Source organism: Cynoglossus semilaevis, chromosome 20 (genome assembly GCF_000523025.1).
Source record: "Cynoglossus semilaevis isolate Cse_v1.0 chromosome 20, Cse_v1.0, whole genome shotgun sequence".
Taxonomy (NCBI): Eukaryota; Metazoa; Chordata; class Actinopteri; order Pleuronectiformes; family Cynoglossidae; genus Cynoglossus; species Cynoglossus semilaevis.
In genome coordinates this window covers 12,721,489-12,743,650 of record NC_024326.1, presented here as the reverse complement: position 1 = coordinate 12,743,650, position 22,162 = coordinate 12,721,489, and the positions used below count along the sequence as shown (strand labels likewise).

At 39.8% G+C, this 22,162-nt stretch overlaps 1 protein-coding gene and 1 long non-coding RNA gene across 11 annotated transcripts in view; one reads left to right on the top strand and one right to left on the bottom strand.

Moving 5' to 3' along the window:
• LOC103396669 (uncharacterized) overlaps positions 1-22,162 on the top strand; it is a 31,006-nt gene that overhangs the window by 3,314 nt on the left and 5,530 nt on the right. For 3 of the 7 annotated variants that reach the window (XR_003053054.1, XR_003053052.1, XR_003053049.1), the window contains exons 4-11: positions 4,274-4,454; positions 4,589-4,720; positions 5,873-5,973; positions 6,938-7,075; positions 9,595-9,831; positions 10,314-10,432; positions 19,446-19,687; positions 20,193-20,295. This is a non-coding gene — a long non-coding RNA (uncharacterized LOC103396669). Of the gene's footprint in view, positions 1-2,140; positions 2,202-4,273; positions 4,464-4,588; positions 4,721-5,872; positions 5,974-6,937; positions 7,076-9,594; positions 9,832-10,313; positions 10,433-19,445; positions 19,688-20,192; positions 20,300-22,162 lie in introns of all 7 variants that reach the window. The other 4 variants (XR_003053051.1, XR_003053053.1, XR_001761697.2 and 1 more) reach the window with 4 other exon arrangements.
• ctnnd2b (catenin (cadherin-associated protein), delta 2b) overlaps positions 956-22,162 on the bottom strand; it is a 26,837-nt gene continuing 5,630 nt past the window's right edge. For 2 of the 4 annotated variants that reach the window (XM_025066133.1, XM_025066137.1), the window contains exons 3-24: positions 20,912-20,946; positions 19,569-19,685; positions 18,761-18,912; positions 18,032-18,193; positions 17,609-17,754; positions 17,219-17,469; positions 16,580-16,711; positions 14,375-14,618; positions 12,723-12,779; positions 10,283-10,415; positions 9,552-9,765; positions 6,971-7,148; positions 6,641-6,758; positions 5,833-6,015; positions 4,634-4,807; positions 4,282-4,432; positions 3,861-4,107; positions 3,287-3,371; positions 3,041-3,167; positions 2,156-2,284; positions 1,990-2,066; positions 956-1,332 (exon numbers count right to left, since the gene is read on the bottom strand). In XM_025066133.1, the coding sequence (XP_024921901.1) occupies positions 1,069-1,332; positions 1,990-2,066; positions 2,156-2,284; positions 3,041-3,167; positions 3,287-3,371; positions 3,861-4,107; positions 4,282-4,432; positions 4,634-4,807; positions 5,833-6,015; positions 6,641-6,758; positions 6,971-7,148; positions 9,552-9,765; positions 10,283-10,415; positions 12,723-12,779; positions 14,375-14,618; positions 16,580-16,711; positions 17,219-17,469; positions 17,609-17,754; positions 18,032-18,193; positions 18,761-18,912; positions 19,569-19,685; positions 20,912-20,946 (3,376 nt within the window). In that variant the 3' untranslated portion in view covers positions 956-1,068. The remainder of the gene's footprint in view (positions 1,333-1,989; positions 2,067-2,155; positions 2,285-3,040; positions 3,168-3,286; positions 3,372-3,860; positions 4,108-4,281; positions 4,433-4,633; positions 4,808-5,832; positions 6,016-6,640; positions 6,759-6,970; positions 7,149-9,551; positions 9,766-10,282; positions 10,416-12,722; positions 12,780-14,374; positions 14,619-16,579; positions 16,712-17,218; positions 17,470-17,608; positions 17,755-18,031; positions 18,194-18,760; positions 18,913-19,568; positions 19,686-20,911; positions 20,947-22,162) is intronic. The other 2 variants (XM_025066134.1, XM_025066136.1) reach the window with 2 other exon arrangements.

Sequence of the window (22,162 nt, the reverse complement as noted above, 5' to 3'; positions counted from 1 at the left end):
ACCAAAATCTAGGCTAGGTGATATAAAGAAAGTGTTTGATGAAAAATGTTCGCGACTTTCTTAAGATATTTTAGCAGCAAAACTAGTTTAAGCAACCCAGACGAAGTGAAACCAGCAACGTGTCCCACCTGAAATACTTTCACATCCTCTGCTTTATATAAGCAAAATCTCGACGTCTGTCTGTAGCTGTGATATAAGGCTAAGTGTAAATGTATGTATAGGTGTAGCTGTTTAGAAAGTGAGGTTGATCCAGTGGCTAAACAACCAGACATGACACAGAAAGAAGTTAATGTACAGTACACGATGCGTTACTTTAAAATGTACAGTGTACAATAATTACTATAAAAATGGAAACCAAAATGTAGAAAAGTAAAAATGCAACAAAACTAAAGTGAAAATGTCACAAATGACCAAGTCCGAAAATGTTCTTTTATCCAGTGGAAGGACACATCACATTGAAGCCACTGAAGCAACAAATGTTTGTGTGATGGTTGTCCCTCATGTCCTACAGCATCACTTGTTGTGCTTCACAATACTAAAAACTATGTTGCTGTACGGCATATTTACAAGTTGGAAGTCTCACTTTTCACACGTTTCAGTATCAACTCAGCCAACTCCTCACCATTGCTTTTCTTATCCATGTAAAAAACATTTCCCTTCACGTCCCCCTTCATGAGCTGCCTTTCACTTACACTCTGTATCCACCGGCCGTTGTGTGCATGAGGTCCTTTGTTTGCCAGACGTTCTCTAGTATTTGTTGTTTAAAAACAAAACACAGACAAAAACGTGACCATCTCCTTGTTGGTGGTGTGCATGCACATGCATGGCTGCTCCTCTGTTTGGTCCTGGTCCTCCTTTGTCCCACGCCGCCCTCCTGTCTCTGTCTTGTTGACCGGTCGACTGTACATAACTCAGAAACGAGATGTGAGGATGGGGAGGAAGGACTGTCTTCTTGTTTTTTTTTTGTCCTTTACTTTAAAAAGCTAAACATTCACTGTCCACTACAGGCTGTGTCCTCTCGATCCTGCTCTTCCTCCTTCTCCATCTTGCTCCTGCTCCAAACGATTCTCACACCCAGGAGTCAGGCGAGGCTGGGTAGTGGCTTGTCTCATAGTTGAGCTCACTGTAGGGCCGCGAGGCTGAGTAGAAATCAACATAGTTGCCAGTGGACTTGAGACCCTGAAGTTGCATGTTTAGGTCACCCTGCGGTGGACGCCCACCCACATGGACCTGATTCTCGTAAAAAGCTTGGTCCTCATAGTTGCCACCGTCAGCTGGAGGTGGGTTTTGGAAAGGAGGGTAAGGCTCTGAAGGCAAGCCTTGACAAGAGACCTATAAACAAAGCATTTGTTACTGAGTTTGTTGTAAGACTGTGATTTTTTAATTTAAACCCTCTTGAAGTAAGAGTAGACACTTCTAACTTCTTTCCATCATCTGGCGAGATAATGTTTAGTTATTTTTGCTATGTTTATCTACATGTGGTATGGTTTGGTTTGCCAAGTATTGATTTAAGGATACAATGTTATTAATATACAAATTTTGATACAAAATTATTAATTACAAAATTATTAATTACAGCCATTGTGTTCATGACATCCAAGTCCAAGTGACCTTCTCGTAACTGTTTATGTTGTCCAAGTGACCTTCTCGTAACTGTTTAATCAGTATTATGCAATTAAAAACCCTAATGGCAGTTTCAGAACAACGTCTACTGAAACCTGTGTAAAGTGCGACTCTATATATGTTTTTATATTACCAGCTTGTCGTGACCTTTGCAACATTAATAGTATCATTACTACAGGACCATAAAACAGCACATCACCTATATGGGTTCTTGAAAGTGTCCCTCTAATATCTTATATACTGTACATCTCCTTGTGAGCTACAGACAGCATGTGGTTTATGGAGGCCATAAAGAGATTGTGTGTCACACTGTCTTACATCTAACCTTCATATTTAAAATACTGAGCTAATCAGGATATTATGTACCTGGTTGTATTTCCGATCATCCGTGGGTGACACGTAAGTCCCTCTTTGTATTGTTGAAGACCCAGCAGAGATCTGATCTGCACAGACAAGAAAACAGAAGACCTAATTAACCTGGTTATACTAACTATGTATATCTGGTCTGGTTTGACAGAGAAGGAAGTCCTACTTGTCATGGTGTCTTTTCGGGAGGTGTGCTCGCCCTTGTTGCCAAGGTAGTTGGAATTTCCAGTTGATTCATAGTCTGTTTTCCTGTCCTTCATAGCCAGCATGTCCCTGGGTGAAGTGGGTGCACTTGCTACAAATGTACACACATACAAAGAAGGACAGATAGACAGACACACACACACATAATATCAAGGTAAATAAATACATTCACACTAATTAAACTGGTTATTTAAACATTATCTTAGAGAGGGCGCACCATTTGAACTGGTTAGGACAGTAGTTCTCAAAGTATGGTGTGTGTCGCACTGGTGGGACTTTGGCTACCTCTAGTTATATCAGGGGGAATCTGAGTCCTAAATACAGATAAATACAGTTGCTATACTTGCTTGCTGTCTGTAAGTAGTAGGTCATTTTAACTCATTGAATAGTCTAATATTCTTTTTTAGCAATTGCAGAATGACCAAATAGTATCAGTACTATAGAAGCATTTATTATACATTTGTTAGAATAATTATTTTAGTTTTTTGTACTTTAAGAAGTTCAAAAGTGGATAAATGTTCTTATTGAGGCCCAAGTTTATTCAAGAAGAACCTTAGTACATGCCAAGCAAAAATAATGACACCTTGCAGGACCCACATTATTCAAAACTTAATTTAAAAATGCATGTGCATGTCTGTGTTCAGTGTTCGGCGGGTGTGGTGCAAGGATTTTCCCTGACAGTACAGCCATTTGTCAGTAGGCACCATAGTGTGAAGGTTAAAGAAGGCAGCAGCTGAACAGGCACTGTTTTTGGACCGGACTGCACCAACGGACAGATATATAGGGGGACAAAGGAACCGAAACAAGAAAAGGGAAAAGGCGTAGAAGGGGGTTGAGTTGGACTCACCTGATCGATGATTAGGCGAGGTCCGGACAGGTGAAATGGATGGAGTGCGGGAGGAAGAATAAGGTCGCTGTCTGTCTCTCTCTATTGTGGAGGAGGAGCCAACAAAGTGGTACTGAGAGTAACCGTCCTGAGAGGAAAGGTGGCGAGCACAGGAAGAGGAGGAGAGAAGATGCTGCAGTGTTAGATACAGTTCATCACAATAAGATAAATTAAAAGGAACCAGATTTCCGTCTTTGTGGACTTTACCTTTTTGTATAGACTTCGGAGGTCTCTATACTGCCACATGCTGTTCAGGACTTGAGATGCTGCTTTCACCACTTTGGGACTGTGTCTGGGAATTTAAGACAAAAAAACAGACATTGTGAAGCATGACTGGTTTTTATTTTTGATTTCACAGTGCTTAATAAACAACACCTCTGTATGACGAATACACTCATTGCGCAAAATGCGCCTCCATAATTCTTCTCTGAGGATAACTGCTGACGACTAATTGAATTACTGATCTTTAATTTTGAATCAATCAGAATTTGACTAATGGAAATGTGCATAATTGGCTTCAATGGGCCAATCATCACCTTCAAAATATTTCATAATTCTTTCAAGCAATTTTTGTAGATGTCACTTTCTATGAGTCCACAGTCTGTCGTGTTTGATGAAGATTTTAAAGTTGTGATCAGGATCAGGTCTTAGGTCAATAATATTAAAAACAAAGATCTGTGTACTTTTCTCATGCAGAGTCAACAGTAACTGGTCACATATTTTTGTAACTGCACTACTCTTTTCACTTTTTCATCCATTCAGCTCTGGACATTTGACTCACTTGTCTCCTTTGCTACGAGCGACGCTGATGAGCTTCTCAATACCCCCAGCATCCCTGAGAGCCTTAGTGTTCTCCATGTTCTTTGTGATGACCTCGTGAAGCGCACAGCAGATAGCTGTGATGGTGTCGTCTGACATGGTCTTTCCCACCAGACTATTGTTGTTGACACCTCCACTGCCACCACTGCTGTTGTTGTTGTTGCTGCCTCCTGGCAAACGGTGCACCAGGTCCCTCATCGCATATTTACCTGTGAGGTGTCAGAAGTAGAAATAAAGGGTTAAATCCAGTACTCAGCACACCGTACAGACTGACAGAAAAAAAGCTTAAAATACTGCTAATGTATAATTATATATAGAGAGAGATTGTGCAGTGACTAATTTGTGGACTAATCAGATAATATATTTATATTGCAGTCACTCACCAATGAGTTCCTTGTTCCTGATGTCCAGAGCCATGTTTCTCAGAGCTGTGGCCACAGCACACACGACCCGATCATTGTCTATCCTCAACAGCTCCACAAGGATGGGAAGACCCTTCTCTTTGCGCACGGCAGCCCGAATATACATTGACCACTGAGAGGTTAAGGGTGAAAGGGTAATACAGGTTGTAGTCTATTTTCCTTCGAATCTTTCCATGGTTTCCATTCAACGACACTGATTCAGAAATCTATCCAGAATATTTTTATTTCAACTCCTGCGGCAATCACTAATACATTTTATTACACACAGTGTCCCATCATAATGATGCAGCCACAGTGGCACAGCAGCTCTTACCTTCCAGCTGCCAGCGGCTAAGTTCTGCAGGGCCCCAGCTGCTCCCTCCAGGGTGTCTGGGTTGGAACATTCAGACAGCAGTGTGAGGTAGGGCTTCACTATTGTGGGATGCCATAACATCTGGATGCCTTTTGGGGGCTCCGCTAAGTCTGGAAATGGTCCGACACCATCCCACTGCAAAAGATGAGAAATAATTTAAGGCTGTTAGAATTGTGAACAGGAGAGACATAAGATGTACTACTAAAAGTATATACAATATAAATCCTCCCCCGACCCATCTTTTCTCAGCTCACCTCTCTTCTGTTCTCTGTTTTCTCATCTCATCTGTTCTTCTCTACTCTGCTCTGTTGTCTTTTACTTTCCTCTCATCCCTTTAAATTTATTTTTTCCTCTCCTCTTCTCTCTCCTCTTTTCCCCGAGATGAGTTTTGCTCTCTTCAGCTAGCTCCCCAAATGCTACTTGATGGTGCTCATAGTAATCACCCACAGCTGCAGTGGAGTGGAGACAGATGGAGCAGAGGGTTGGATGGTGCAGTGGTGAGGTTATGTGTCACCATCAAAGATATGGTTATGATTGGTCCCTTTATGTTCTGATCTGAAGGTTAGTGATATGTTCTGTCATACCATTGGTCCTGAACAAAGTGGGCTCACATAGCTAATGTTAGTTGAAAGTCAGTTTCTTTGACATAATTTTTGGTCAAAATGTCATTTTAGTCTATCGTTGTTGGGATGAAGGAAGAGTGAGTAATTCACAGGTCTGGTCCACAGGAAGCATTGGCTTTTCAATTCTCACAGCTTCACTACAATTTGTAAGAGACTTCATCCACTCAACCAGAATGCAGTGCTGATTGCTCATTAGCACGACAAGAGCTCAGAGGAAGCAGTTTGGTTTTTGCCAAATCTTCAACTAAATGACAACTTATTCTGCTAACTGAAGATTTGATGGGAAGGTTTTAGCTGTGGCCCATTTTGCTATGAAGCCTAAAGTAGGTATATGGAATATTTAAATCTTTGCACCACATGGTGCAATCAGCACCATTTTAGTATTTGTTGATTAAGGTGAGGTTTTGATTCTGTGAGTCATGCATGTTTCTAACGACGATGCTGTTTCACTACTTAGAAAACTGGAAACACGGTTTCCTAAGAAAAAACTGTGATCATCAAAAACACTGTATGTCTTATTTTCCACTGTATGCTCACCTGATCGTGACCCTTCTTTTTCTTTTTCTTTTTGCCCCAGCAGCCAGAACTTTCTGCATCCTTCCCACCAGTATCACATAACAGACCGTCCAACTCCTCTGACCCCCCCTGTTGACTCTGTGACGTCTCTGCAGCCAGACGGTAGGACAAGTTCCTTAGGATGCACACACAGTTCTCTACAGTCTGTTGGACGGAAAGGAGGATAAAAATTGTTAAGGAGGAAGTAAAGAAAGATAAAGAGTTGTGGAGATAAGATCTAACTAACTAACTAAGAAACTAACTGTGTAGTTTCATAGATATGCTGTAGGTGCATGCAGACACACACATAATATATGTGTGGTTTTATCTATATATGTGCTAGACATTGATTGAAATGTAAATATAAACTAGAACACATTTGTGTCTGCATTTGGTGTCCTGGGATTTCAGCTACTTCTCATGAAAGAAGAAAAGCTCCTGATCTGGATAGGGTTCCACTTGTTTATGTTGCATATTTTATGGACTGCCAGAGTTGGCCACACAAAAGTATACAAATTAGAATATGTTTACAGCCTACAAATACTGCCTGCAAAGGCAAAAAAAACTTGTGGTAATGTGTTTAAATTATAGGCATTAAAGCAAACACTGTAATTATTGTAAAACATATTTGCAGAGAAAAATACAGTTTACTATTCAAGGTTCTGTTACATGACTCACATACAATTTAAGGATCCCTCCACCCTCCTTCCTCCATCTACCTAACACACACACCCACACTTACGGACATGCATATTCACACACACACACACACAGATGTGAGGTGAGCTACCTTGCTGTCAATCTTACTGCTCCCCAGAGCCGTCTGGATGACAAAGAGGAGGGCATCTGTCAGCCCCTCACACTCCCTCATCCTCCTGCGGGCTTCCTCCCCGGCTGAGCTCACATTTCTGTTGTACACACATACAACATAGTGGTTTAGAAGAACTCATGCTATAATGATACGTAGCTGCATCATTATAAAATGTATGAGGTAAACTTATTGGAGACACCTAAGTGATGTTTCTTAACATTTTGTTTTTCTAATTTTGGTTATAACATATTCTTAACCGTATATGATGAAATACAGGCACGGCAAACACAAACGTGGTAAGACACTGACCGGAGACAGCCCGTGGCGTTGCGAAGAACCTGTGAGGAGTGGAGTTGCTGCTTGCAGTCCTGTGGGGAGTTGTCCCAGCCTGAGTGAGGGACTATCACAGCATTGGTGAGCACAGCCAGGGCATCCTGAATGATGGGCATTTTCACAGCATCACACGACGACAGGTTCCACAAAACGCCTGTCGACGATAATTCAGGAAGACGAGTTGAGAACTGTGTCAGACATGCACTGATTATTGTATGAGGCCTTAACCCATAACTCATTTCATAGCTTCTCACTCTAATGATCATCCCAGGGGTATGTCTATCTAAATATTTTTAATAAAATATAAAATAAACTACATGCTGTGTTCACAGGTTCTTGTAATTTCTGAGCACTTTAAACAGACATCATTCATTCCCTGTCTAATCCTTGTCTAATCTTAATCCTTAACCTGAGTCCAATTTGATCTTTGATTCAAATCCTAACTTTAAAAGAAAATGTGTTTTTCAGATTTCAGATTAATTTTCCAGAACATGTTCCCATAAGGATAGCTGTATGAAGACACACACACAGTTATAACCTGGGGATTTATTTAACACATCGTAATTCTTGTTGACCTTCATCTATGTGCTCCAATAATGATATGTTTGTGTGTTAAGAGTGTCCACCGCGGTCATATCTGCACTTATCTCCTCACTCCTCTGTCTGCAGTAAAACATCTTATCCTTAGATGTCCTTCTGTCTGACTGTGTGTGTGTGTGTGTGTATTAATGTGTCCTCTCTTTGTTGCTGTGTTTTTTACTCTTGTGTGTTTTTGTGTGCGTGTTAAAATCTGCAGTGTTTAAGAACTACCAGCCATTTCTAACTCTCTCAGCCACTCACAGTTGTGTGTGTTTGTGGTGAGGCGACTTTTTAAATGTCTAGCTTCTGGCTCCATAATTAGCTGATCTGTCATGTCAGCAAAAGTGTTTTCCCTCCAACACCTCTGTGTTCAAAAGGACAAAAAGGATGTACTGGGTATTTTTTGGAAAACCTTAATATCACACACGACACATAATAATTCAAACTGACCTTGATTAGCACATATGTGAGTCAGCATTCTGCAGAATAACTGCTGTTTCTTTTAAAGGGAATAAAAAAAATGTGTCCCTCCTGGTTGGAGGAAAATAAATGTAGGCGATGGAACATTGGCCCCACAAAAAATCCTGAGTCTAATAAGAGGAACATTCGACATTTACAAAAATGTGAAATACATTAAGATGCATTGCTTTTTGATAATACTATTATTCTATCTTTACATTAATGGTCATTACATTACTGAAGAACAAGTAAGAATAAGTTTTAGGATTTGGCATAGAGCCCAGGTTATAACTTCTAGCTTCATCATGCATCTGTAAATCATTAAAAATAATCATTTTAGTGCAGCTCACTGTTAAGAAAGATATTAAAAAATACACCAAATAAGGATATAGCATATGGATAAATCTCCAGGATGTTAGTACTCCTCCATCTTCTTTACCTTCTATATATACAGCTATCTGCATATTCGCTACTGTTTCTTCTAGTCGGGGTCAAGGGAAGATAAAGCAGGTTCCATTTAATATACATATGAAAAGGGAAGGAGAAACTTCAGGCAGGTCACTAGTAAATCAATGAAATTGTACCAGAGGTGGAGTGGTGCACTGCTGCTAAGTTTTTAAATTCATGACTCACTCACTGCAAAGGGCAACTGTAGAGGGCAACTGGAAACATAACAATACCACAGTAGAGCCGATCATAGTAATGTGGTACTTCTTTCAATCTTTATACAGAATCAAAAAAGAGTGCAGAAGAATCTAGGATGAGAGATGAAGCAGCGGTGGTGCTGCCGCTCTTTTACTTCAGTGAAAAATGGTGAAGGAAAAAGAAAAGCTGGCAGTTTGATTACTAAAACATGAAGTATGTGTATTAATGAAGTTTTCTTATATGCACGTACGTACGGTCTATACAAATGAATATACATTTTTCCTCTCTAAATATATGCTAAATTTAGCGCAGCCAAACCAAAGACAAACATCATGAGTGACAGCACGAGGTTATGAAAGCACTTTTGTATGAAGGCACAGGAAATAATTATGAAGGCTTTCTCTGTTTGTCATTAGAGCCAGTGTTTTCATATCCATGTCATTTTTCTGTCTTCTGTCAAAATGTTTTTTTTTTCCCCCACGTCATGTGTCATAAAAGAAACAAATAACCATCCTTAGATAATCAGGGAAGAAAACAGCTCACTGCCATTATTAAAATGCAGATGGGAAAGATTTGTTTGTGATTTTTTTTTATTTGTGCATGCTGAGAGACTCTGTGTGTATAAGAAAAAAAATGATGCAAAATATTTTTAAAATGATTTGTTTGTATGCATAATTTAGTGTGGGGTTCTGACTTCTCCAATTCAAAATAGTTTATAAAAAATATACAATAAATCAAGAGAAGAAAACTGAGGTACAAAAAAAGCTAAATGATCTTAAATCTCCATCTTTCTGGGGTGGAGGGGGCGGGGGGGGGGCAGCAGCTGATTTTGTAACAGAAGTGTAAATGTGTGTGTTTTTTTTTTTTTAATTACCTGTGAGCAGCTCTCTAATTTCCACGTCTGTGGTCTTCCGCAGCAGTCTCACCAGAGCGGGGATGCCTCCACAGTTCTTCAGGGTTATCTTGTTGTCGTCATTGACTTTGCCGTACACCAGGTTCCTCAGTGCTCCACAGGCACTGCGGTGGACATCTGTCATCCTGTGGTCCAACAGGTCCACCAGCAGCTGGATGCCACCCTGCCGCCGGATCTAAGGACAGAGAAAGAAGAAGAGAAATGAAGACAAAGCCACAAAACATTTTTTCATCAGCCCTGAGTAAGTAAAAAATACTTGTCAAATTTATGTATACTACATATGTGTATATACACTTCTGCTGCATTAGTTCGAACATTAAATATCTTTGTAGTGTATTCTATAGAAGATAGTTAAAGATTTATTTTTTTAAATTGATATAACACTTCTTTTCGCTTAAAGGAAGGGACTACTAGCTGTTAGATTGTGGGCAAAAATATTTATTTATTTCTGTTTTATTTTTGGTCTCATGTCTTTTTCAGGTCACCTACTTCCTGAACAGACCACAAAGCTATTTTTGGTACTGTCTTGTTGAAAGTGGTCATTAGCAGCGCAAATGTCGCGAAACATGTGGCTGTTAATTGATTGTTAATTGTTTCTACAATTGACAATCAATTAATACCCACATTTTTTGACCAAGTTCAGAGGAATCCATGTATATTAAACACTGTTGTACCAGTGAACCTGTCAGTACCTCAGACTTGATCTTGTTGTCTCCAAAGCAGAGGTGCTGGAGGTAAGCAGCAGCGTTGGACTGAACAGATGGAAACTGATGCTGTAACATCTGGATCACCTCTGGCAGCTCTGGATCCCTCCAGCCAAACTCCCTACAGAGGAAGAAAAGGTTGGGCTTATTGTGAACGTGCGTATATGTGTTTGTTGCTGGTATTTCCATGGTTACCCAAATTTAAAAAGCCTATTGGAGAAGACAATACAGGCAGAAGTGCAGGTAGAGGATTAACATACCCCACCAATATAAATCCCTGGTTTTTAATTTAGCTTTTTTTTTTTTTTTTACAAATTGTTTGAGTCGTTTGCTCAAAACCCACCTGCCACTTGTAATTGGCTTTTACTCTGTCTGGGTTATTTTTAAAGATTTAAATAATCTGAGGTATGCTAACTGTGCTCCATCAGCCATGTTTAAAATGCTCTTACTGTACCCAGTGGGCTGCCTATAAACTGTGCTTACTGCACACTGTTTTTCTTTACAAGAACTAAATTACCTTTGAATTTTCACACAAATGACAATTGTGTGGAATTACACTTAACCTCTCCCCGTACACATCATGCTGCTGTCCAGACTGGGACTCAGAATAGATCTGGTTTTTTTTTTTTTACCTACATCCACGATAACATGCATGTGCTGTGCTCCAGAAAGCTGTGCAGTAATGGGTTTTTCATTCACTATCTACAGCCTGGAGCTGCACTACATTTCACTATGTGACGCCACCCCCACAGTATTTCTCTGTTGCAAAGAACCCAAGAGGATACGGTGCTTCCATTGCTGAATAATGTGTGACAACATTACAGCAGGATGAGCGAATAGTACTGAGTCGACAGAGGGGAGGTCTACGTTAGTTTTCTGTCATGTTGATCGGGACATTTATAACTGGATCAGTTATTATAATCATGACGTCGAACTTCTTTGAAAATAATTAAAAATCCTCAGGTCTCACATACATCATATAATATTTGATGTATATGTTAGATTTAGAATGTATTAATTTTCATACTGCAGTGCCATTTTAAAAGTGCTCTGTTCTGTTAAATCTCACAGGCTTCTTGGAAGACACATGTCTATGAACAGACTTCCCGATAGACAGATGTAGTAGTATCATTCTTTAAAAATGTGGGTTGGATACTCGGCAGTTTGCAAAGGTTTTGGGTTAAATTCCCGTAAACATGTATCCAGATGGGGGATCAGAAAGAGCGTCCATTATGATTACTTTACATCAAAAAAGTGAGACTTTAATTTTAAGATTTTGATTTAAACCTTTTTAACAAACACTTTCCTTCAAACAGTAATTTATGTGATGTGGAAGAGATTTTTAGATATCATTCCATTTTTCTGGACATTTTTCACACAGACTTGGTGAAAACAATAAGCTTGCTGACAGGGTTTGAAGCAGAGCCTGTGTAAAGGGTTTCAAGGACAAAAAACAAGAAGATAGTTTTGAGGAAATGAATGTTCTGGACAACACACCCGAGGCCGGTTAATTAATGATGCTCAGGTGCTGAAATGAAATAGAAATGGATAGAATGTATTTGTCTGTCTATTTGTGTGTGCGTGGTCATTGCTGAAGCAGTTGAGGAAGGGCAGACAGCAGGATGGTGACTCATTTTCCAAAAGACAGATATACTGAGCCGAGACGGACCAGCTGAATAAACTAGGAAAATATCATTTAAAAGATAAATTTGCCGACTCGTCCTGCAGCAAGACATAGACTATTATTCAGCTGATTGAAGGCTCATAATACATGTCCCATTAAAGAGCACATGTGAAAGTGACAAAAAATAAACAAACAGACATGATAGATAGACTGGTAGCTATCCAACGTGCTAGCTTGCTATTTAGCTTGATAGATAGATAGAACATGCGCACATAGTCATATCATTTCTTTCTGACAAATGTGTAATTTCTCATCAGAACAAATCTGATTGTCTTTTAAGCAAGGCACACAAACATCACAAAGCAGATTCATGTAAAAGGACAAACATCTAAAAGCAAAAACACAAGGGAAATAAAGAAAAGGATGAAATGATGGGTGATAGTGCACAGAATTGAAAATATTTACCAAAAATAGTCTGTTCTATTTCTGTTTAATTTTTAAAAATAATGTTTATTTGCTTTCATCTTTTACTCACATATTATTAAGAGTTCCTAAACTTTAGTGTTCATTGAGGTTGCCATGGTGCCAAAGTTTAAAAAAAAAAAAAGGGTGTGATTCAGAATCAGAATAAAGCAGATTCCTGATGATATAGGGTTGACAACACAAATGTGAAATGCTTTCATGCTGCCACTGACATTTAACATCTGTGTCATTTGAGATACGGAGGAGATGGAGAGAATCAGTGAATGGGACAAAAGGAAGATAGACAGAATGCAAATATATAAAAATAAATAATTGGATTACTTAGTTATTCTTTGCTCAGCTTCATTTTGATTCCACACAAGGAATTCAGGGTCGTACCTATCGAGGGGGACAGGCAGAGACAAACAAGAGACGTATATGTTGGCTGTCTTGTAAAATAATAATAATATTAATAATAATCAGTAATTGTGAGGATTAGTGAAGGCAAATTGTCTTTATCTCTTAACATTTGGTCATCAGGCAGAGGGGGAGGAGGTGAGATGGGTGAGAGACATGCACTGAGAAGAGGTTAATGCTGGTTGTGACAGGTAAAGAGAGGGTCCTCAAAATTCAGAGTTTTTACTCATAAGACAGTTCAGTCAAAATGCACTGTATATACATAGAATATTATAATGGCATTTGTGTTAAAAGCAATATTGTAAGAGTAAATGTGGTGATGGTGACTTAACACACTGGAGTATGAAACATCCAGGTTTTAGTGTTTTTAAACTCTAGTCGTTTGATATTTTGAAGATTTTGCGTTCAGAGGGACCCTCTCTTTAACACAGTGTGTACAACGACAGGCTACTCATACATCACTGATTGTAAATGTTGTAATGCAGAGCAATTTGTCATGCAGAAAAACTCAGTCTGTCTCAGGTCGCACTGAAGCCGATTGGATGCTGGAGGCAACGCATCAATGACATCAGAGTTATAGAGTGAACACAGGGGTGAAGAGAGTGCACAGACAATGAGTGAAGAAAAAAAGTAATGGCTACAAACACCCACAGTCACAATACAGAGATTAAGTGACAGGAACTCCCCCTTAATTGTATGTCTGTTTAATACATACATTTATTTAAACATATTCCTAAATTTTCTTATTTGTTTAGGCTGTTTTCAATTCCTATCTTAAGTGACCCATCTCATTAAGAAAATCACCTGGGAACCTTTTGCTTTATTTTAACTTGGTTTCAGGTAGTTTGAGTTTGCTTAAAAAGCTTAAGATAACTATGAAATAGCTAAAACAAAAATGTTGTTATTGAACTGTTCAGATTAGTCCAAAACATTTCAAACACCAGGAATGTGACCCACAGTATGTGTAACATACGCTCATTTCTTCAACACATCTACACGCAGAGGACTTTTCTCTTTCTTTCTTTCTCTCTCTCTCGAGGACTTTTCTCTTTCTTTCTCTCTCTCTGTCTCTTGCTCACTCTCTTACACTCATTCACTCACTCACACACATACAAACAACAGCTCCAAAAAGAATTCCCACTGCCCGCTGCATAGAATACGACTTATTTTGATGATGTTGGGACAAATTCCAGCAGGCGGCAAATCTAACCGGTATGGCAGTGTGAACGAACCCTGACACCCACATAAACCAGGGAAGACAGTGGAAGGTATGCTGTGATGTGTGCTTCATACTAAAGCCCAGATTCTGCCCAGTCTTTCATGGAGGTCACGGCCAATTCTATGTTACTACAGACTGTTTGGGGTCACAGTGTAACATGGACTTGTAACACGGACACATCTTTGTGAATTCAGTTGATAATTATTATATATTTACAGCTCAGTTGACCATCTTTGCAGGTCAATTGTCCGGGTCTCTGGTGAATCTGGCCTTCAGTAAGTTGTGAATGTGTAAAGGGAGCAAAACATCTACAAACCAGGTCTTAGATCCATGAAAAAAAAGTTTTGTATTTCCTCACCTTGGATCCTTCTGGATGCTGTCCACAGACGGAGAGCGGCCCAGGGCAGCCTCTGGGGGCAGGGCAGTGCCGGACTTGCTGTACGGAGATTCGGTTGAAGGGCAGAATTGTAGAGTACGATAAGGGTTGGCGTAGTCACATGTCCCGCCTCCTGACGCAAAGCTGCCTCTCTGAAACGTAGCGGTGGCACTCTGGCTTCCTGTTCGCTGCAAGGGGATTGGATCTACACCAGGGGAAGGCGGGGCTAAAGTAGGAAGTGAAGTGTAGGGACAAAGCAAATAATTGAGGACTTCTTGGTACAATTGGCTTGGCACTAGGTTTGGTGCTGCTGAGGGGTAACAAGGAGTGATGCATGAGGTGATCACATGACAGTACACACATGCAAACAGATGGTGAATAGAAGTAACCACAGCAGCAGAGCATAAACGGTGAAAAGAAATCAAAAAGGAAAGAAGCAAAACAAAGAAAATTAAATGAGTAAATGCAACAAAGTACAGAGGTAGCTGATGATTTCACAAGCAAAGCTTTGATTAAAAAATCTAAATTAGATCTATATATCTAAAATATATATCCAGAATATCCTATCCATATGATATTTATATATATATAATAAGTACATTTTATGATACTGTAAAATGAGATTCTTAAGATTGGTAAAGAAAAACCTCAATTAAATAATGGCTTCTATATCTTAACAATCATTAAGCCTTCTCACTATGTATCATGTTTAAGTCCAATATTGTTAACTCATGTCAATCCAGTGCAAATATCTACTGTTTTTTTTTTAATGGACAGCAATCACAAATCACAATTCTAAGTTGTATTCCTTTTTTTGCTAAATAAACAGGCAGTTTTGCAGCCACATTAATTCCCCACACAGTAATTGCCATATGGTGAATGTCCCCGGGGCTTTTGTGGGTGTGGTGTGTAATAAATCCTTCGTGTAACAAACAGAAGGCCACAGACACAACACAAGACTCTCTGTCTGTCTCAGACACAGAAAGAAACTCAGTCCAAAGAGCATTTGGGACGTTCCACTCAAGTGGGTTCGTGCGTGCACGTCACTCGATCACCGCAGGGTCCTTGACTAAGCCTGAGGATATTCACCTGTGATGTGAAGTCAGGCGTGACGTATCGTCTTGTTTCTTCATTCAAATTGCAGCAAATGACCTTGAAAGGTAGTTGAGCACCAAAAGCTGCTCGGTGCTCCACTATAGACACTAATGAATTACTGCTGACAGCTTGTGTGTGTGTGTGTTTGTGCAATCATAACTTGCATTGTCAGAAACAGAGCTAATCGCTGTATGAATGTGGCCAAACACAATTAGAAGTAACAAGTGATGTGGATGCTGTAGATGTCAGAAAAAAAAAATCTGATACGGGCAAAAGAACTGTGATTTGGTTCACCTTTTTGCTGCAGTGTGAACAGCAGTGTTAGATTGAAATTACCATAACTTTCACAGGCACATTGTGTTCTAAATATGTTTCTGTTGTGCTCATTGTTCCATCACACAAATATTTTAGGACATGCATGATTTACTGTGACTTGGAAGCGCCCAAGCTAATTAAGACATTTAATTAGTTGACAGACTGTGACTCAGAGACAAATTGCCATTGAGACCCCAACTGATTTGCCCACCTGATGTTAGTAAGCAGGAGTTAAACGGTGAGGTGGATGGTGGAGGTACAGTACATGTCTGTCTGTGCTCCAGAGCATTGAAAATGGAGACAGTGAGATTTAAAGTCCATGAGACCAAACTGTTCTGATGATGTTTCTTTGATCCATTAATTTTTCCAGGTCAGCTCTGATGTCTTTGTGGTCTTTGATGTTCATATTTAGATGTTTTACAGTGTGAACTCTGAGATGCTGCAGCTATTCTGAGCATCACGCCTGTTTGAAGGGTATTCTGGGAAACTTCAGTCTGACATTGATTTAATTCTAATATTAGATAATGGTTTTATTGTTTTGTTTTTGCATTTAAGAATTTACTACACCATATTATTACTGATAATGACTTCAACAGATAACTAAACCTATGGCTTCATTTCCAGATTCCAAGTCATTTGCTTCATGTGACTGACAAGTAAAACTATGATTTAGATCATCTGTTATTATTAAAGCTAGTAAACATGTTCTTAGCCTTGAGTTAATGGGATGCATTAACAGTGTGATTAACTATCCTCTGTAATTCTGTTTCTGCTCACCTTGTCCTCTAAGGCTAGGTTTGGTGTATACTCTGTCTTCATAGATCGGGTCGATGTGGTGTTCAGGAGATTGCAGAGGCCGGAGCTCCGAGCCTAGGTGACTGTGTTGGCTGCTGTAGGAGCCTCTGGAGCCTGGACAACACAAATGTGTGATAAATGGAGTCAGTGATTGTTAGAAAGAATATATATAACAATTTAGGTTATCATCATTAAGTTCTGCCGCTGACGCAGGCAGTAACATTTCAAACAATTTCACAGTGTGGTTAAAGGTCAGTAGAGGCTTTATACAAACACTTCCAAATAGCAAAACTTCAGTGATTGATATTCCACAGTTGAATGTAGGGTCATGGTGGGCATATGAAAGTAATGATGATTTGCGTGATGGATAATGTTGACATTTTCCATGAGATAAAGATTTTTAATCTGGGTTTACAAGATTATCAACTACTACACATTTCCCAAAATTAATTCCTGGATCATTCCCTCATCTTTTATCGCTTAGTCATGGTCAAGGGGAGAGCTGCAGCCAATTCTAGCAGTTGTTCTGTGACAGTGGGGTTGTTGTAAAAATGGAATGAATGGAAGACAGGACCACATATACAGATGCACATCTAAAGAGAAAAAAAAGGTTGTCTTGACCTCTACCTGCCAGGCTCCCAGGCCTTTTCAGGGTTGCATTGGCAAAGAGCTCGTGGGAAATCTTATAAGTGTCTCCTCCGATGTGATGCAGCATGCGCTTAGTTGGTGACAGAGTAGCATAGCTCCCCACCATGGAGCTGAGCTGGTGGAGGGGTGAAGAGGTGTGGTTTTCTCCCGGAGACGCTGCTGCAGGAAGAGGCGAGGAGGAGCCGGCAGTGCCAGATGCTACCATGTTAATGGGCGATGAAGTGCTGTAGTGAGAAGTGGAGCGATTAAGGAGGGCTGGGGGGCACTGCTTAACAATTTGTTTTAGTTATTAAAGTCAGAAACCTTTCATTTATGAATATGTATCATTCATAGGTGATATTTAATCAATGTCGTCACACTGACCTGTAGGACTTTGCGAGTCGGCTAGGGGATTGTTTGGGTGAGGACACTCTCTGTAGTGTGGCATAGCTGGGCATGTCAGAGGAGGCTGAACCCAGGCGCTGCAGCTTGGTTGGTGAGCCCACTGCTTGCAAAGGTGAGCTAACACGCTGTAAAGAGGAGTTTGATTTTATTTTATTGAACTGTAATGTGGCTGTGTGTGTGTGTCTACATTAACAAGATTCACTGGTCCGTGGTGGTATTACAGTTTGACTGGATAAAGGGTAAAAAAAAGCTTAAAGAATAACATGAAGTACTTGAAGTCACAGGTGTATGATGATGGATGCTACTTGTTTTAATTACTTGAAGTACTTGAAGTCACAGGAGTATGATGATGGATGCTACTTGTTTTAATATGTCTCTTGACTTTAGCAGTAGGCAGTGTACCTGAGCAGGTAATGTGGCACAGGAGTAATACATGGATGGTCCAGCAGGTCCAGGCCCCCCCTCACTGGATATATGGAACCCCTGCTGGGCAAATGAGTCTCTCTGGGACTGGGAGGGAGAGTTAGTCCCCACTAACTGGGCAGCTGCACGGTTGGATGTCACCTAGAGAGAGACAGATGTATGGAGATGGGAGTCAGGCAACAAGAGAGGAAGTACAAAGGTATGAAAATGAAGGGGGGGAGGAGGGAGAAGAAGGAAGGGGAAATATGAGTAGAGACGGGCACGGCAATGTGGTGGTGTATATGTGTGAGTGTAGAGGTAGAAACGACACAATTCACTGTTGCTTTTTGTAACAAACTGCACCTCATATTCACTTAGCGTTCGATTATTATTGTTTAAATCAATTTAAACTAAACACAAAGATCAATACATGTTATTAATTTCAGTTTCATGTTGGTGAAAAAAAATCTTTTTCCAAGTAGTCTGGTTGTTGGTTGTACTGTATTCTCTTAAAGTAAACAGGCCTCTGTTATGTGTACTCAAATGGTCATGTGATTCTTAAATATATTACATACACTTGCAAGCATAATAATTAATAGCAGTTTAGCTTAACAAAAAGAAACATAAAACACGGGCCTTAAGGAAATATACAGGACCATGTTCTCGAGACTCATGTTGTCTATGTGCAGTCATGTGTGCGTGTGTGCGTGTGTGAGTGTGTGATTCTACCTGGTTATAGCTGTGAAGTGCCCCTCCAACCTGACCACTCCGACAAGAGACTGTTTCCCCAAGTGTCAGGCCTTGGTTACTATGGTAACCAGCTCCTGTATAGGCATCTTGATTATTAAGCTGCAGAGCCGTTTGAGACAGCAGACCTTGTCCTGATGAGAGCGAGAAGAAAGAAGAAAAACAAAAAGAAGAAATAAAAAAAATCAGAATTTTTAAATATTTAAAAAATATTTCACTTCACTTTGCATTGAACAGCTGTACTTATTTAAAGCTCTCTCTAAAATAATTATACTGTTGCACCACATCAATGCAGTGTAGTCTGACATGACATTACATTGAAGACCTATGCACATAAAAAATCTTAATCTGCATAACTACATTTAAATTGAAAAACCCAAGCCACTGCACTTGCAGCACAGTCTGTCGATGAATGTCCTCGCTGAGCCAGAAATACTGACATGTGCATGCGTGTGTGTGTGTGTGTGTGTGAGAGAGAGAGAGAGAGAGCGCAGGACATTTTGAATTAACATATCAAACAACTGGCGTGTCTCTGCATTTCTCTCACACCTCCGTCTTTCCCATTGGGACCACTAGAAAAGATGTCAGTACAGGGTGAAGTCAGTCACCTGCAGTGGAAATATCTTTAGAAAAAAACCCCACTGTTGACTATGTCATTTTCATGTAGATACCATTGCAGGAAATTTTACGTGAAGGAATGGAGCGGGAGAAGGAGACAAAGGATATAAATATGCAGCTCCATCATTCTCCTCTAGAAGCCCCTCCTTCGTCCTGGTGGTGCTGGACTTACTGTCTGTTGTCGTGGTGTCCTGTGAGTCCAAAATGCCTGATTCCTGGAGGGATCGAATGCATGAGTCCACCAGCTCCAGGCCTGTTGTCAACTCTTCTTCTATGTCCTTTGGTCCATCTGTATGTGCACACATGTCTTTTTTACAGTTATATGTTACAAGTTATCTACCTGAAAAGGCAAAAACCAAACAAATTTTATATGAATATAAATGAAGAAGTTATGGATGAAAACACATCTGGTAGTGATGTTTCCATCAGAGAATTTCTTCTTTGCAGAATCGTGGTGGATGCCTTTGACACAAGGTCACAGCCTGCTTCTCTGCTTCATCTAAGAATTAACATTCAGTTTTTGTGGAAGCACTTTCAGTTTTGGAGCTAAAATAAAATCTGTTGCAAAGCCTTAATCATTTGAAAAAAAGTTTTCTCAAGTTATTTTCATTTTTACCTAATTTAGACAACTTAAAATCTTCAATGTATTATATGAAAAATATTTGATTTAACTATTGAAGTTGATGACCCGATGTGCTCACCTGTGTCCTGCCCTCTAGTCTTAGAGTCCGTGCTTCACCTGTGTTTTTCCTGTAGTGTCCAAATTGTCAATTACCCTTGTGTTTTTCTGCTGCAGACCTCACCGTGATTAAAAGTGTGTATGTTGGCAACATGAAACAACTGTTTGCCTGGACATTGGACATTCCTGGACTGAACATCCAGAACCTTCCAGCATGATGGTAGGTAAGTCTTTTTCCCTCTTCTCCTTGTTAGCTGTGTATTTGAACTTTAGGCCTTGGCAACAGATTTTACAGTGTCCTGACTGCAGGTCTTTATAAACTCCTTGTTGACAAAGGTCTGCACTGAGCTGGGCTTTCAGTGACATCAAAACTGAATAGGTTTGAGGGAAAAAACAGAAGAGAGAACTTTTGTTTCAGTTTTTTTTTCTTCTTCTTGCTTGTGTGTGTCAGTGAATTTGTGAATTCCACAGAAGTGTTTTGACCTTAAAGTTGTCCACAGACATCATTGATTATTGGTCTCTGCAGAAAACACTTTTCATCTGCTGCCAAAAACAAGTTAAACTAAATTTGTAGAATTATTTGCAAACGTTGTTTGACCTTTTTAGTTGTCACTTCCGATGAGGTTCGTAGATGTGGCAGAATGTTTTGTTTTTAGAGAATTTTAAATGAAGCCTCTCCTGGCAGGAGGCTCGTCTTCTTTTGAATGTGGCATCAATCAAAAGTAAATGCAATATAGTAGAGTTTTTTTTCATAAAAAAGGATTCAGCAACACAAGGGCCAAATGACCTGACAAAATAGACAAATGTTTGCAAAAATTGTATTCGGGAGAATTTACCTTGGTTGTTCCAACGGAATTTTTCATCTGCTGAACTGTAGGACACAAACAAGAAGAATGTTAGACTACAAAGCACCATGTGTTTATAATATATATATAATTTAAAGAACAACTTAATTTGTGTTATAAATAATAATTCTATTTTTGGGTCATTTTCATCGACATAAATGCAAATCCCCTATAAACACAAAGCACTCATTTAAGTAAATTTAAGTCAAAGGTATACAGCGTCTAAATTACATATGTGTAAATACATGAAACAAACTCAGGCTCGAACAGTGTTCCTGCCTTACTGCGGGAAAATAATCAGTCTTTTTTGTGGTTGATTCACTGGAATTTTCCATGTTCCTTCCTTGTGTGTGTGGGTGATCCAGTGTGTTAACAGCAGCTTGCTACTGACCTGAAGAACCAAATCTAAATATGCAGCATGCCTTGAAAGGTCATCCTTCAAAAAGCCTGAGTTTGTACATACATATGGTAGAGACTGGTAAAGAGAAAACACTCTTCTAAGTTAAAATCTGAGTGGAAGTGCAGACACGAGTGGAACGCTTGAGAGAGATTGAGATTCTTCTCTCCATACAGGATTATATGAACTGCCCGATTTGTTTGTATCAGCAGCAGCCAAATCCCCTCTGCTTTATTCTTTATAGTAATGAGAGAACAAACATTTCATTGGATAAAGGGTGATGTCACTGTCGCCTAAGTCTGAGGTTCAGGGGTTCGTACGAGTCCAGCCTTTATTTTACTCCCTGCTCCCCATCAAGACAGTGAGAGAACACAGACTCTGTGAAGCAGGTGATTAAAGCGCAGCAGAATGAGACACAGTTCACCATTTCTATTAGCCTATCCACATGCTCCACACAAGTGCTGGTGGAGAGGGAAGCAGAAGTTGCCTTTGACCCAGTAAATTGGCCAGATTGACTTCCTAGCCTCGCTGTGTAGGAGAGCGCCATTTTGACTCCCGGCCAGAAGTTAAATGAGGAATGAGGAGTAGAACGTGTCGGTTCTCTGCGACATCAAAGCCATTCTTTCAGATCTGTTCTATTAAAACAGCTCCAAGACAGATTATTATTCTTCAGAACTTATCGGGGAAAAAACGAAATACACAATAATTAAAGAAAAATTATGACGAGAGTTATTGGCTGCATTCCAAACTCCACGGGCTGTCGAGGTTTTCTTCACAGCCTGTTCAAGTGCAGCCTTTCAGGACGTCACAGTGTCACAATCAGACGCTGCTTTCAGCAGAACCTC